Source organism: Sceloporus undulatus, chromosome 3, assembly GCF_019175285.1.
Source record: "Sceloporus undulatus isolate JIND9_A2432 ecotype Alabama chromosome 3, SceUnd_v1.1, whole genome shotgun sequence".
Classification (NCBI taxonomy): Eukaryota; Metazoa; Chordata; class Lepidosauria; order Squamata; family Phrynosomatidae; genus Sceloporus; species Sceloporus undulatus.
Genome location: NC_056524.1, coordinates 79,272,414 through 79,284,931, shown reverse-complemented (window position 1 = coordinate 79,284,931; position 12,518 = coordinate 79,272,414). Strand labels below are relative to the sequence as shown.

General features: G+C 40.1%; 1 protein-coding gene across 13 annotated transcripts in view; it reads right to left on the bottom strand.

The window, feature by feature from the left end:
- DMD (dystrophin) overlaps positions 1–12,518 on the bottom strand; it is a 1,477,396-nt gene that overhangs the window by 850,581 nt on the left and 614,297 nt on the right. For all 13 annotated transcript variants that reach the window (XM_042458881.1, XM_042458877.1, XM_042458883.1 and 10 more), the window contains 3 exons: positions 12,389–12,490; positions 12,201–12,308; positions 7,190–7,369 (listed from right to left, as the gene is read on the bottom strand). In XM_042458881.1, the coding sequence (XP_042314815.1) occupies positions 7,190–7,369; positions 12,201–12,308; positions 12,389–12,490 (390 nt within the window). The remainder of the gene's footprint in view (positions 1–7,189; positions 7,370–12,200; positions 12,309–12,388; positions 12,491–12,518) is intronic.

Genomic DNA, 12,518 nt, shown 5'->3' with positions numbered 1-12,518 from the left:
CAGCTTCATACACACACACACAATTAAATTTGTCAGTTGTTATTTAATACAGTTTAAATTAACAATCATAGATTCATAGAATCATAGAGTTGGAAGAGACCACAAGGGTCATCCAGTCCAACCCCCTGCCATGCAGGAAATCCAAATCAAAGCATCCCTGACAGATGGCCATCCAACATCTGCTTAAAGACCTCCAAGGAAGGAGACTCCACTACATTCTGAGGGAGTTTGTTCCACTGTCGAACAGCCCTTACTGTCAGGAAGTTTCTCCTAATGTTGAGGTGGAATCTCTTTTCCTGGAGTTTGCATCCATTGTTCCAGGTCCTAGTCTCTGGAGCAGCAGAAAACAAGCTTGATCCCTCCTCAATATGACATCCCTTCAAATATTTAAACAGAGCTATCATATCACCTCTTAATCTTCTTTTCTCCAGGCTAAACATCCCCAGCTCTCTAAGTCGTTCCTCATAGGACATGGTTTCCAGACCCTTCACCATTTTAGTCGCCCTGCTTTGGACACGCTCCAATTTCTCAATGACTTTTTTGAAATGTGGTGCCCAGAACTGGACACAATATTCCAGGTGGAGCCTGACCAAAGCAGAATACCATGGCACTATTACTTCTCTTGATCTAGACACTATACTTTTATTGATGCAGCCTAAAATTGCATTAGCCTTTTTAGCTGCTGCATCGCACTGTTCACTCATGTTCAACTTGTGGTCTACATGGACTCTAAGATCCCTTTCACATGTAGTCTCGTTCAGCCAGGTGTCCCACATTCTATATCTGTGCATTTTATTTTTCTGCCCTAATTGCAGTACCTTACATTTCTGTGTGTTGAATTTCATTTTGTTAGCTTTGGCCCAGCTTTCAACTCATTTTGAATTTTGATCCTGTCCTCTGGAGTATTAGCTATTCCTCCTAATTTGGTGTCATCTGCAAATTTGATAAGTATGCTCCCAATTCTGTCATCTTGGTCATTGATAAAGATGTTGAATAACACTGGGCCTAGGACAGAGCCCTGTGGGACCCCACTGGTCACTTCTCTCCAGGATGAAAAGGTGCCATTGTTGAGCACTCTTTGGGTTCGGCTGGTCAACCAGTTACAAATCCATGTAACAGTTACCTTGTCTATCCCACATTTTACAAGCTTGTTTGCAAGAATGTCACGGGAAACCTTGTCAAAGGCCTTACTGAAATCAAGATATACTATATCCACAGTAAGCGCATCCTCACTCCAACTCCTCACTTAAATTAATCAAAAAATTTTTTTTTAATATGAGCCTCCGTGAATCCCAGTTCTAGGAGGCAGGTTGGATAGAATTCTTTTAAAGCAAATCCTTAATTTATTGGACTGGTATCAGCGATGCCCAATCCATTTGCTACACCTAATATTGTTGGTTACCAACATTGTTGGTAATCACTGAGCAGTAATGCTAGTACACTCATCCCTCCATATTTGCTGCTTTGATATTTGTATATTTTATTATTCAGCGATTTGATTAATATGTTCTCTCTAGGAATATCTAAGTTCTCCACTGCAACTCTATGGGCAACTTTAACTAAAGATTGCACTGAAAGACCTAGAGATTCCTAGAGAAAATACTCTACTAGACATTTGTATCACCTCCAGTTCAGTACTATGGTCAGTGTCTGTCAGACGTTGATCACAGAGTTGCACTGGATAACCTAGAGATTCCTAGAAAGGTGTCCTCTCAGGTAAAAACATGGTGTTTTTGTTATTTGCAGTTTTTCCATATTCACAGGGATCTTGTGCCTCTAACCCTAGCAAATATGGGGGGACAAGTGTAGCATTAAACATGACAAAGAAGGATTTAATAAGTTTGACAGCAACAAATAATACGGATGTCTCCTTTTCAAAGTGTTCAGCTATGGAAATATTTCAGTAAGTCTCATCTCCGGAAAGGGAAGCTTATGTTTGAACCAGTGTGGAGTAGCACTTTGATCGTTGGAGTATGTCTCAGGAAACCAGGGTTCAGATCCCTGCTTGGCCATGGAAACTGACTGGGTGACCTTGGGGAAGTCATATTATCTCAGCTTGAAAGGAAGCCAAAGGCAAACACTTCTGGGCAAATCTTGCCAAGAAAACTTTGTGATAGGTCTTCCTTAGGTCACCATAAGATGGAAATGGCTTCAAGGCAAACAGCATACAGACCCACTTACTTGGCAGTTACTCACACTGAACTCAATGAGATTGATTTCTGATTATACATACATACATAGGATTGTGTTGCAATAGCTATTTCAGTTTTTTTTTTTGTACTATACATTTATGCTTTAGGAGAAAAAACTGGTTGAGAGTGTATTCGACACAGTGAAAACCACAGAATTAGCCCTAAATTTAACAAACCAGATAACAATTATTTCTCATTTCTTGTAATTGCATCTCCTGTGAAGTGCAAATGACCACTTTCACTATGTTTTGCCAAATTGATGAATAGCTGCCCATTCCAACTCTGGTTCCCTCCCTTTCATTTATATCTTGTTCATTACTCCACCCACCAATGAATTCAGTAAATGCCAGCTAAATTAGAAGGAATATTAAAGAAGGATGAATGAAAGATTCACTGTTTGGTTAGAAGCAGAGGAATTAAGTACAGGTGTACTAGTTCATTACCGCATTTTATAAATATTATTTAATTATCAAACTGAAATCATTTGAAGACAGATATGCTCACATCATGAGTTGTACAAACTACACAGTTTAGAAAAGAAGAATGAATTCAGTTCAGTGGACTTTCTTTCCAAATATCTTGGTCACTTCTTAATCATAAGTTTTTAAATTCTCATCCTGTTAACTATCAACATTGTAGAAAACGATCAACCTAGATTATTTCCCAGTAGACAGCTCACTAGAGCTACACAATCAATGTTTTTCTACACTAAGGCACTTTACAGACCGCCCAAAAGGGCAGTCTGCCCCCGTCCTTGTTTGCTGCGCGAAAGAGCCGCAGCGGACAAACCGTGCGGCTCCTCCGTGCAGCAAAAAGAAGCCGCAAAAAGCAGCTTCTTCTTGCGGTGCCGTTGTGACATTGCAAGGCACCAATGGCACCCTTGCGGCATCACAAGGGTGCTGAAACGTGCGGACACTAGGTGTCCATCACGTCAAAATGGCGGCACCCATCTGTATAGGGCACCACCATTTTGATGCCCTTTTTACGTGCGAGGGGCAAGGCGCGTCAGGAAGCGCCGCCCCTCACGCATAATGACGGCACCCCATAAGGCCTGTCGGGAATGCGCCTACATTACACTTTGACTTGCAATGGACTATCCATATTCTGGGAAGAGAATTTTTAATTGCTGCCCAACCCCAGAAATAATGAGACAAGACACAAGATTGGGATGAAAACAGGATCATTTATTAATTGACCTATTTATTATTTTCCTAATGGAACTGCAAATAAACCAAAGGAAAAAACAAAGTGTGGGAGAAGCTGCAGCCAGTGTTTTTCTCCATACAACCCCTGCAGCTTGTTTGGATGATAACACCTGAGCCCACAATGAAAACCCAAAAGCTGGGTTACTTGGCCTGTCTGCATCAGGAAGTCTAACCAGGCAGTCCCTCTCCCAGTCTGTGAAGATTAAAGAGGGGTCAAAGGCTTCCATGGCCAGCATCCAATAACAATAAGAAAATAACATAGTTTTTTGTGGTTTTGGGGGGGCTATGTGGCCATATTAGAAAAGTCTATTCCTGACGTTTCACCAGCATCTGTGACTGGCATCATCAGAGAATTCATTCTCTGAAGATGCCAGCCACAGATGCTGGCAAAACGTCAGGAATAAACTCTTCTAGAATATGGCCACATAGCCTAAAAACCCCACAAAAACTATTAAAGAGGGGGTTTATCCATCAAGCTAGATCTATGGGCAATTTCTTTCTGCCAACCCCCAGGTTGCAAGCCCTAAAGAGGTGGTTTCAGAAATGCCCCACCTAAATGGTGTCCAAGGTGCTAGCCAAAATATAATTTAATTTTTAAGCCAATTCATTTATTTATGCATGCCAAATTAAAATTTAATCATTTATGCCAAACTGATCCCTATTTTGACTCCACCCAAGCCAATTTCCTGTATGCCAACTGGACACAGTATGGGGTAGGTTAAAAACCTGTGGAAAAGGGGGAGGGAATCTTACGTGGTCCCTAAATGACCAAGAAACTTCACACTATACAAGAGGCAGGTGGGTGGGTTGATTTGAAGGACAAACTGAAGCCCTTGGGGACAGCAGGTGATAAGTTGTTTCAGGTTCTGCCCCCAGAGCCTCACACCATATCTGTCCGGGAATGCTGCCAGCACACACACACACACACTGATAAGAGTAGTTCAGCCAAGGCAACAAGGCTAAACAGCCAACAGACAGTTTATGCATAACAGACCTTCTGTCCAAATAGGGTGAGCTGCAAACCAGACCAGATTCAGGGTTTCAGATATCACAAATACCAGTTCAGTCCGAGGTCGAGGATGACAGAGATTCTTGGTTGCTGAGTCCATTCCGAGGTCATAGATTCAAGAGTGGTCAAAGGTCTAGGATGCCAAGAGTCCAGGGACAAGATCCAGAGGAGCCAGAGCCAACAGCGTTCACTAATGGAAGCACGATAATCTCTAACAAACACTCAATGTCTCACAAGTGCTGCTGGGCTAATGAATGCTTCTCTTGGAACAACGAAGGCATGCCCTTTCTGCTCTTCCCTGGCTAAAGCGAGGAATCTCCATGCTCTGTTGCTCTAAATCTCCCAAGTCTGGCCTTTCCACTGGGGCAAGGTTAGGCTGCTGAGCCTCAACCACTGGAGCTGGGAGAGCAGAGGTGGGACCTGAAAGAACACAACTAGGGCCTGGCACAGCCTCAGGTTCCTCCTGCACCTGAGGTGCCAAGTCCTCATCATCATCCTCCAAGTCCTCCTCTTGGCTGGCCATGACAATAACTTTGTCAATGAGAAGACACCAATGCACCCTCATCTCATTTTTTCTGCCTTTCCATTTTGTTTCTCTTCCCCCAATCACTTAAAACCTTTTTGAAACCATGATAAATGTCTGCTGCCTAGTAACTAGTGATTCCTCTGCCATTTTTCTTCTGTGAGGAAGAAGATCCTAGGATGGTAAGTAGTCCTCCATTTGGGCCTGTTGAATTTCCTCATCTCTGTCCAGGAAAGTGGCCAAATGGCTGATAAGACCAGCTCAGTTCCAAAACAAACAAACCCCCAGCTGGCAGAGCCAGTTCAAAGCAACAAACACAGTCTTTAAATGAAAAAAGTACCAGAGGTTTTCCCAAGAGATTTGCCCAGAAGTCTGAGGTCCAGGGTATCAGATAGGCAGGTCAATAAGGCAGTCCAAAGGTCAAGGGTTCCAGGAAGTCAAGATGGGTCAGCCATCCAAGAAGCAAGGTTTCAGTCCAAAGAGCAATGGGAACCAGAGACACAGTACTTTCCCCAAGAAAGTCAGATAATCACTGGCAACTAGACAAACATACCACAGCTGCTTATATGGGCAGGCTGCAGGCATTCAAGTGTGTCTGATTTCTGGTGCATTTCTCATAAAGCCTCTGTGACCTTCAAAGTCACTTCCTTTTGGCTCAACACTGTCTAAAGGTAGACAGACTTCCTTGATCCTCTTCCATGTCCAAAGACTCTACCACAGGCAGACTTGGCTACTGAACCTCCTGAGAGGCCACAGACTCTACGGGAGTGGAGCTAGCACCGAACTCAGGCTCCACAGCTGCAGGCTCAGGCCTCAGAGGCTCTGGCTCATCCTCTCAGTCCTCTGAGTCCTCCTCCAGGCTGGATATGACAATATCATACTCCAGTTAAGGAGAATTTCCTAATCAGTCTACCTGTTCCTCTCAATCCAAGCCACATTCATCACCTGGGTCCTTTTCCTTGTTCATGAGCAGTCACCATGGCTCAAATCCTGCTAGTGCATCACACACATATTAAATTATTACTACTTGTGATCATGCAGAAAGTGATGGCAGAAGAAGACTGACAGCTTTGGGCTGTCTGATTCCTGAATGCATGGCTTCAACCATCACCCATCCTCCAGCAGCTGATTTTGATACTAGGGGAGCTTTCCATATTACCAAAATTGGCCACCAGAGCACTGCTGGAGGATGTGTGATGGTCAGGTGGCAGCAAAGCAGCAATTCTGCATGCAGTAACCTGTTCCAGCCCAATCTTGTCCCATGCCTGGGTTGGTGTGAAAATTACCTGCAATAAACTCCCGTGAAGGAGTGGGGAGGCCTTGGTGCTCAGGCATTCTGGGAAAAAACAGTGGTTTCCAAACTTTAATCTTCCAGGTGTTTTGGACTTCAACTCCCAGGATTTCTAGATTTCCCATGGTGGCTGAGGCTTCCAGGAGCTGATGTCCATAAAACCTGAACCAAAACCTCTGCCTTGGGCAATCATCTGCAGGACAAGCAGTTGTGTAAATCTGAACACACTCCTTCAGAGTGTGCTGGAGTCTTCTTTGGAAATTTTTTTAAATAGAAGCTGGATGGCCATCTGTCAGGGATGCTTCAACTGTGAGTTCCTGCATGGCAGGGGATTGGACTGGATGGGTCTTGTGGTCTCTTCTAACTTTATGTTTTTATGATTCTAGTTGACAGAGCCAAAATCTCCTCCTACTTCCACCAAAATGTTTCCATGTTTCCACGTTTCATATTACTAATGTGCTCATGGCTTTTTTCTTCCTGCACCCATGCCTACTTTTGTAATCATGGCACCTTTTTAAAAGTAAGTAACCTTTACTACTTGATGAAGAATCCAAGTGTTCTCAACACCACTTTCTTCTTTCTTCAACAAGAAATACTTGTGTACACACTAGTGCATATAAAATATTGCTGTGTATTATTGTACATCATTTTTTTTCACTCTTCTCTGTCAGAACAATAACCACCATAGTCACCACAATAGCAACAGAACCCCATTCAAGTGAATGGTAAAGATATTTAGGACACTACTAACAGTACCTGAAAAGTTGGGGATGCAAAATCGAAAACACATTGGAAACCAAGCGACCCATTTCAACTCACACATCCCTATTCTAGTCTAGAAAAAAAAAGCCATGTATCTACCAAACTCAGACTGAAAAAGACTTAAAACTGCATCAGTTTCACTTCAGTCATTTCACAGGCATATGATTTAACTGTCATCTGTTGACAGGATAAATGGTTATGACAAACCTGCTTAGAACTGCTCTCCACCTTCTGTGCCAAAGTATCCCAGCGCTCAGCCACGGTTACTAGCCACCCTTCCAGTTTCTGGGACAGTGTTTTACTTTTTACAGCTGAAAGGAGGTCTTGGCTGAGTGACTTCAATATATCCATAGTTTGTCTTTTGATTTCCAGTTCTCCTTTCAAGATCTGTTGAAACAGACACAGTAAAGCAAAACATGAATAAAAATAACATAAAAAGAGTATAAATTAATTGTAAAGAAGTACTTGTGCATTTTAATTAGAGAAAGAGAGATAGCAGATACAACACACACACACACACACACACACAATGTAACAATTCAGAACTAATTGTGTATTGTTTATACAGAGGCTATACAATGTGCGACTCATAAGGCAATGGCTTTCACAGTATTTGGGGTTTCCTAAAATATTCCTAAAATTACAGCTTGATCTCCATTTTGAACTACTGTGAATGATTTGTGTCTGGAAGACTATTTCAGTAAACAGAAGAATGTTACCAGAGTAATACAGTTAGAAATTCTAACCACCACCTATTTTGTAAGACTGATGAAGAGACCACATTGCACTAATATTAAAAATAAGTTAATGTAAGCACTCGACTAATCTACATTCTAAGCAGTGAAATCTAAAGTAGCTTTTGCTACATGACCTTTAAACTAATTGGGTCCCAAAAGAGATTTGAAAGACAAATGAAACAAACTTTTAAATGTTAATATGGAATAAAGCATGGGTTATAATTTCCCCCATTCTGCTACTGTATAAGCGAAGTAAGTACTGGTTGTTTTGGCAGGTTATCTGAACATGTTCTATACATATACTAAATAAAATAATAAAGAACAATGTCTAACCAGAAATATATTATGCTCCAACAGAAGACATGCAAATTACCAAAATACAATGTACATTCTCATAGCCAGATCTATCAACATTTTCAGTTTAATGCAAAATAAATTTATCTGGAAAAAAATCCTAGACTTTCTAGTTTTAAAATTACTTTCTTTGTGACATAAATGGGAAAATATACATCCTAATATAGGGATTTCTTTGTTAACAAAGCAGATGTATTACTGGACATTATTTCTTTAATAGAAAATTGATACCAGAGACAGAAACAAAATGGAAATAAAACGACAGGTTTTATTATCTCAGTTCAACATTTCAGGAAACATTTTATTCAGAACTAAAAATGTGCACATGCAAAATTAAACAACCAAACTGGTTGTTTTGTTTACATATATAAACAAAAACATTTTTGAACTGTCTAGAGTGTACTTGAAACTTCTTCCAACAAACATCCAGGAATGATCCCCCCCCCCCACCACCAGTGTCCATTCTTTGTATGATTTCTATTTTTGCCCCCATACAGACAGGCCAAAATAAAGCTGCTTCAGGTCACTTTGGAGGTATGCTGTTTAAATGATGCATGCATCCTAAGACTCCGGATGCCATGCCAAAGCCACTCTCCAGTCCTAAGGATTGGAGCATAGCTTTGGTGCAGCTTCTGGATTCTTAGGACACATGCATCATTTAAACAGCATACCTCCAAAGTGAACTGAAGCAGCTTTATTTTGGCCTGTCTGTATGGGGCCTACATGCCCAAAATAAGTTCTATGCTTCTTTTTTTAGGGGTAGCTGATGAGGCCAGACAATCTGTCTTTACTTTTTTCCCTGTGTTTTCCTCTTCAGGGAGGGAACTGCTAGCTTGTTCTAGGCAGAAAAATATAGCTAGTGCAGGAGCAACTAGAGTAAAATCCCATTTCCCCCAGCTCAAGCTTTATTATATGATCTACAGCAGAGAAACTGCTTCAATGTGACACTAAAAGTCTGTGTTCCTCCACAGATACTGCTAAAAAACTTCCAGCTAGACAGAAGACAAGATATAAAAGAGGAGACTGGCTGGGCATAAAAAGACTTTGTAAAAAGGGATGTCTTTGTTAGAGTCTTTATACTTGTGTATCTGTAAATATGTGCTTGTTTTTGGAGAAATTCTCAAGAAGGAAAACTACAGACTTCTAACAGTCGTAAACTTACTTCATATTGTTTAGGGATTTCTAATACCCTTATCATTAATTCAGAGACAATTAGAAACCCCTTGAGATAGAGTGTCAACATTTTCCTCTAAACATGTTTCATACTTACACAGAATTAATAATAAAGCCTCAGAATATATGAGAGAAAGAAAGGAGGGTTTGTTAAGCAATAGCATTTTTTTTTACCATTGGTTAACCTGGATTCAAAAGCAGATAGTGGCTTCCATATCAGTAGGATGATGAAACTACTTTGAGTTTTAGTCCACAATTTAAAGAAACTATGCAAGATACTAAATCCTAACCCCAAAACAGGCTCAGCATCTTTGATCATTTGGTTACAGTTAAGATTACACCCTGGAGCAAAATTCATTGCCCCAGTGATATGGGAACCACAACCTGTCACCAGCCTGATTATCAAATTTAATTGGAAAAAACATTTTAATCAGGATTTTCTACCTCTGTTGGATGTAATATTCAATTATAGGAAAGAATGTTGAATACAGATCATGAAAACTAATGGATAAAAAACAATGTAGGAGATACAAAGCAAAAGTGCTACTACACAAATAGTTTCTAGAGGCTATCATATGGGGATGGAATATGCTGTGCTTCTGCAGCCTTGCCAATGATGATGCAAGCTTCCATCTTTTTGCTGGCTGGGAAGGATTAACAAATAAGGAAGAATACATTTTGCAGGTTCCACCAACACATTCTACTGGTATGTGATGCTGAGTTTTCTTTTTTTCCTTTTTTCTTTTGTTCTAATAAAATCCAAGATCATCACTTCAGAACTTGAACTGAGAATTATGGTGAGCTACAGAAGTGCTAAAAATTTTTACTTCTGGAACAACTTGATAAATCATCACAGACAGGACAAAGTGGCTTTATATGTCCTGGATGAAATAACTCTAAAGAAAAAGGTGCTCCTGGTCTGTCATTAAGGCAGTGCTGGATGGGAGTCCACTCTCCCAAGAAATCTCAGGTTCACAGCTAGGCCTACTTTTTGACTCATATCTGATCCTGGGTGTCCAGGCTTTGACAGTGGTGAGGAGTGTGTTTGCATAGTTAAATCCAGCTGTGCCAGCTGTGCCTGGTCAAACCTGGTTTCAGTGACACATGCCTGATTACATCTCATTTGGATTACTGGAACCAACTTCATGGGGCAGCCTTTGGAAACTGTTTGGCAACTTCATCAGCTCCAAAACACTTTGGCTAAGTTGCTGACCAGGGCTGATTATAGAGATCATATGTATAACTCCACTGTTGAAATGACTTCATTGGATACAAGTCTGTTTCTAGGCAGAATAAAAAGTGCTGGTTATTAGCTTTAAAGCCTTACATGGTTTAGGTCCTAAAAGGCTATTATCTTTCTCTTAAAACTAGTCTGAGTTTTAAGATCTTTGGAAAAACAATTACTCTCAGTCATACTACTATCACAGGTATATCTGGTGAAGACATGGAAGAGAACATTCTCAGTAACCAATCTCAGGCTTTCCATGGGATGTACAGTTGCTCCCCACCTCCATTTTATTTTCTCTGGCAGGAAAAGATCTTTCTGTTTTGGCAGGACCATGATAATGACAATGTAATTAATTAATTAAATCAGTTTTAAAAGAATAAGAGAATGGCCCTTTTGCTTGTTACTGTTTTGCTCCTGGCTTCCTCAAAAGCACACCTGCCATTTTTAATTCATCTTTCCTAATGTTAAAAAGTGACTGTATGGGGTAGGAATCACAAGAAGGTATTTTCTAAATGACTTTGGGGGTATGAAAAAAAGAGGCAAAGACAGGGAATCATCTGACTTTCAAAGGGATCCATCACCCACAAAAGGTTAAGGAGCACTGCTTGGGTATTAACATATTTCGTAGCACCTCATAGGGTCCTGTCATGCTTCATAGATATGGTTTTTTCCAATTCACATAGCTTTGGTATGCTTTTTTCTTTTGCATGATTAAGATAAAGAAGTTGCTCACTAGCACAACTGTGTCACATTAAAAGAAGAAAGCTTAATAGAGCCCTGGAAATTTCAAAACAGATAATTCAGCAAGATTAATAAATGTTAAATTGTATAATTTTGACTAGAGTACAATCTAAAAATCTAAATTTAAGTCCAAGTCAAAGATTTACAGGTGTGAAGAATACCATCTGGGCTCTTTTCTTTTATTAAAGACTCACTTTACAGTGATATGCTTTTCCAGATTACTCCGTCTGTGTTTGCCCTTTTCACTTTCTTGGGACTGGTCCTGATCTATAGCTTTGAGAATTGATATGGATATGTGTGTATTTTAGCCTATGTAAATTTACTCAGGTCATAGGGCTGGACACAGCCTATTGAGAGCAACATATGCTTAAGGTTACGGTGACAGATGGTCACAGTTTTTGATCTCCAATTGTGACATATTTTAATGAACATTAAATCTGTAGTCACTGTGTGAGTCAGCAGGGATGTTTAACAGCAATTTTAAACCAGCTGTCAGGTACCTGTTAATTAGTTTGAGCAATCAAATAGGAAGATTCTTAAAATATATAATCTTTCTTGTTTATTCATAGGAAAGTTCACTTTTAAAGATCTGATAATATGAAATGTTGAAAAGGATTTTCTGTAATAATTTTGTAGAATTTTTCACAATAACCTTATATGAATGACTATAAAAGACTGCAATTACTGTAACAACAACAAGTAGACCCATACAGTGACAACCCCCCTCCCCCATGTGTATGGCACAAATTTCAATATCTATTTTGGCAAGAATAGGAAGACACACAACTTCCTAACTCTTTACAACCAATGAAGTCAATCTTCCAACACGTTTTAGGTCTTTGATCAATATTTACTTAATGTTTGGTCTTCCAGGTTAGAACTGATGATGAGCTAATGCTAACTGACTATGCTGAAAGGGTAGGACAGAAATATTTGGAACAAACAAACAAACACAAAGAAATAAGGCATGATGTAAAAAACCTACAGCCAACTTTTGAAGATTTTCCAACATTTCATTCTGATCTTTGAAATCAGTCGTATGGATTTTGCTGATTTTATCCTCCTTCTCAGTAAGCCATGAATCAAAAAGGCCCTAAAATAAGAAAATAATTTAGTAAGATCACAAATAAAGCATTTTGGGGCAAACAAAAGGGTACAGTAAACTATGCTGACCTGCTCTTCGGTAAATTGCAACCACTTCCGGAGAACATCTTGAAGAAGAAACCAGCGATCCTCTGTCCATCTGCAAATGGTTGCCCACCGGTTTCCTAAATGCTTTTTAAATAAAAGAAGCAAGAATTAA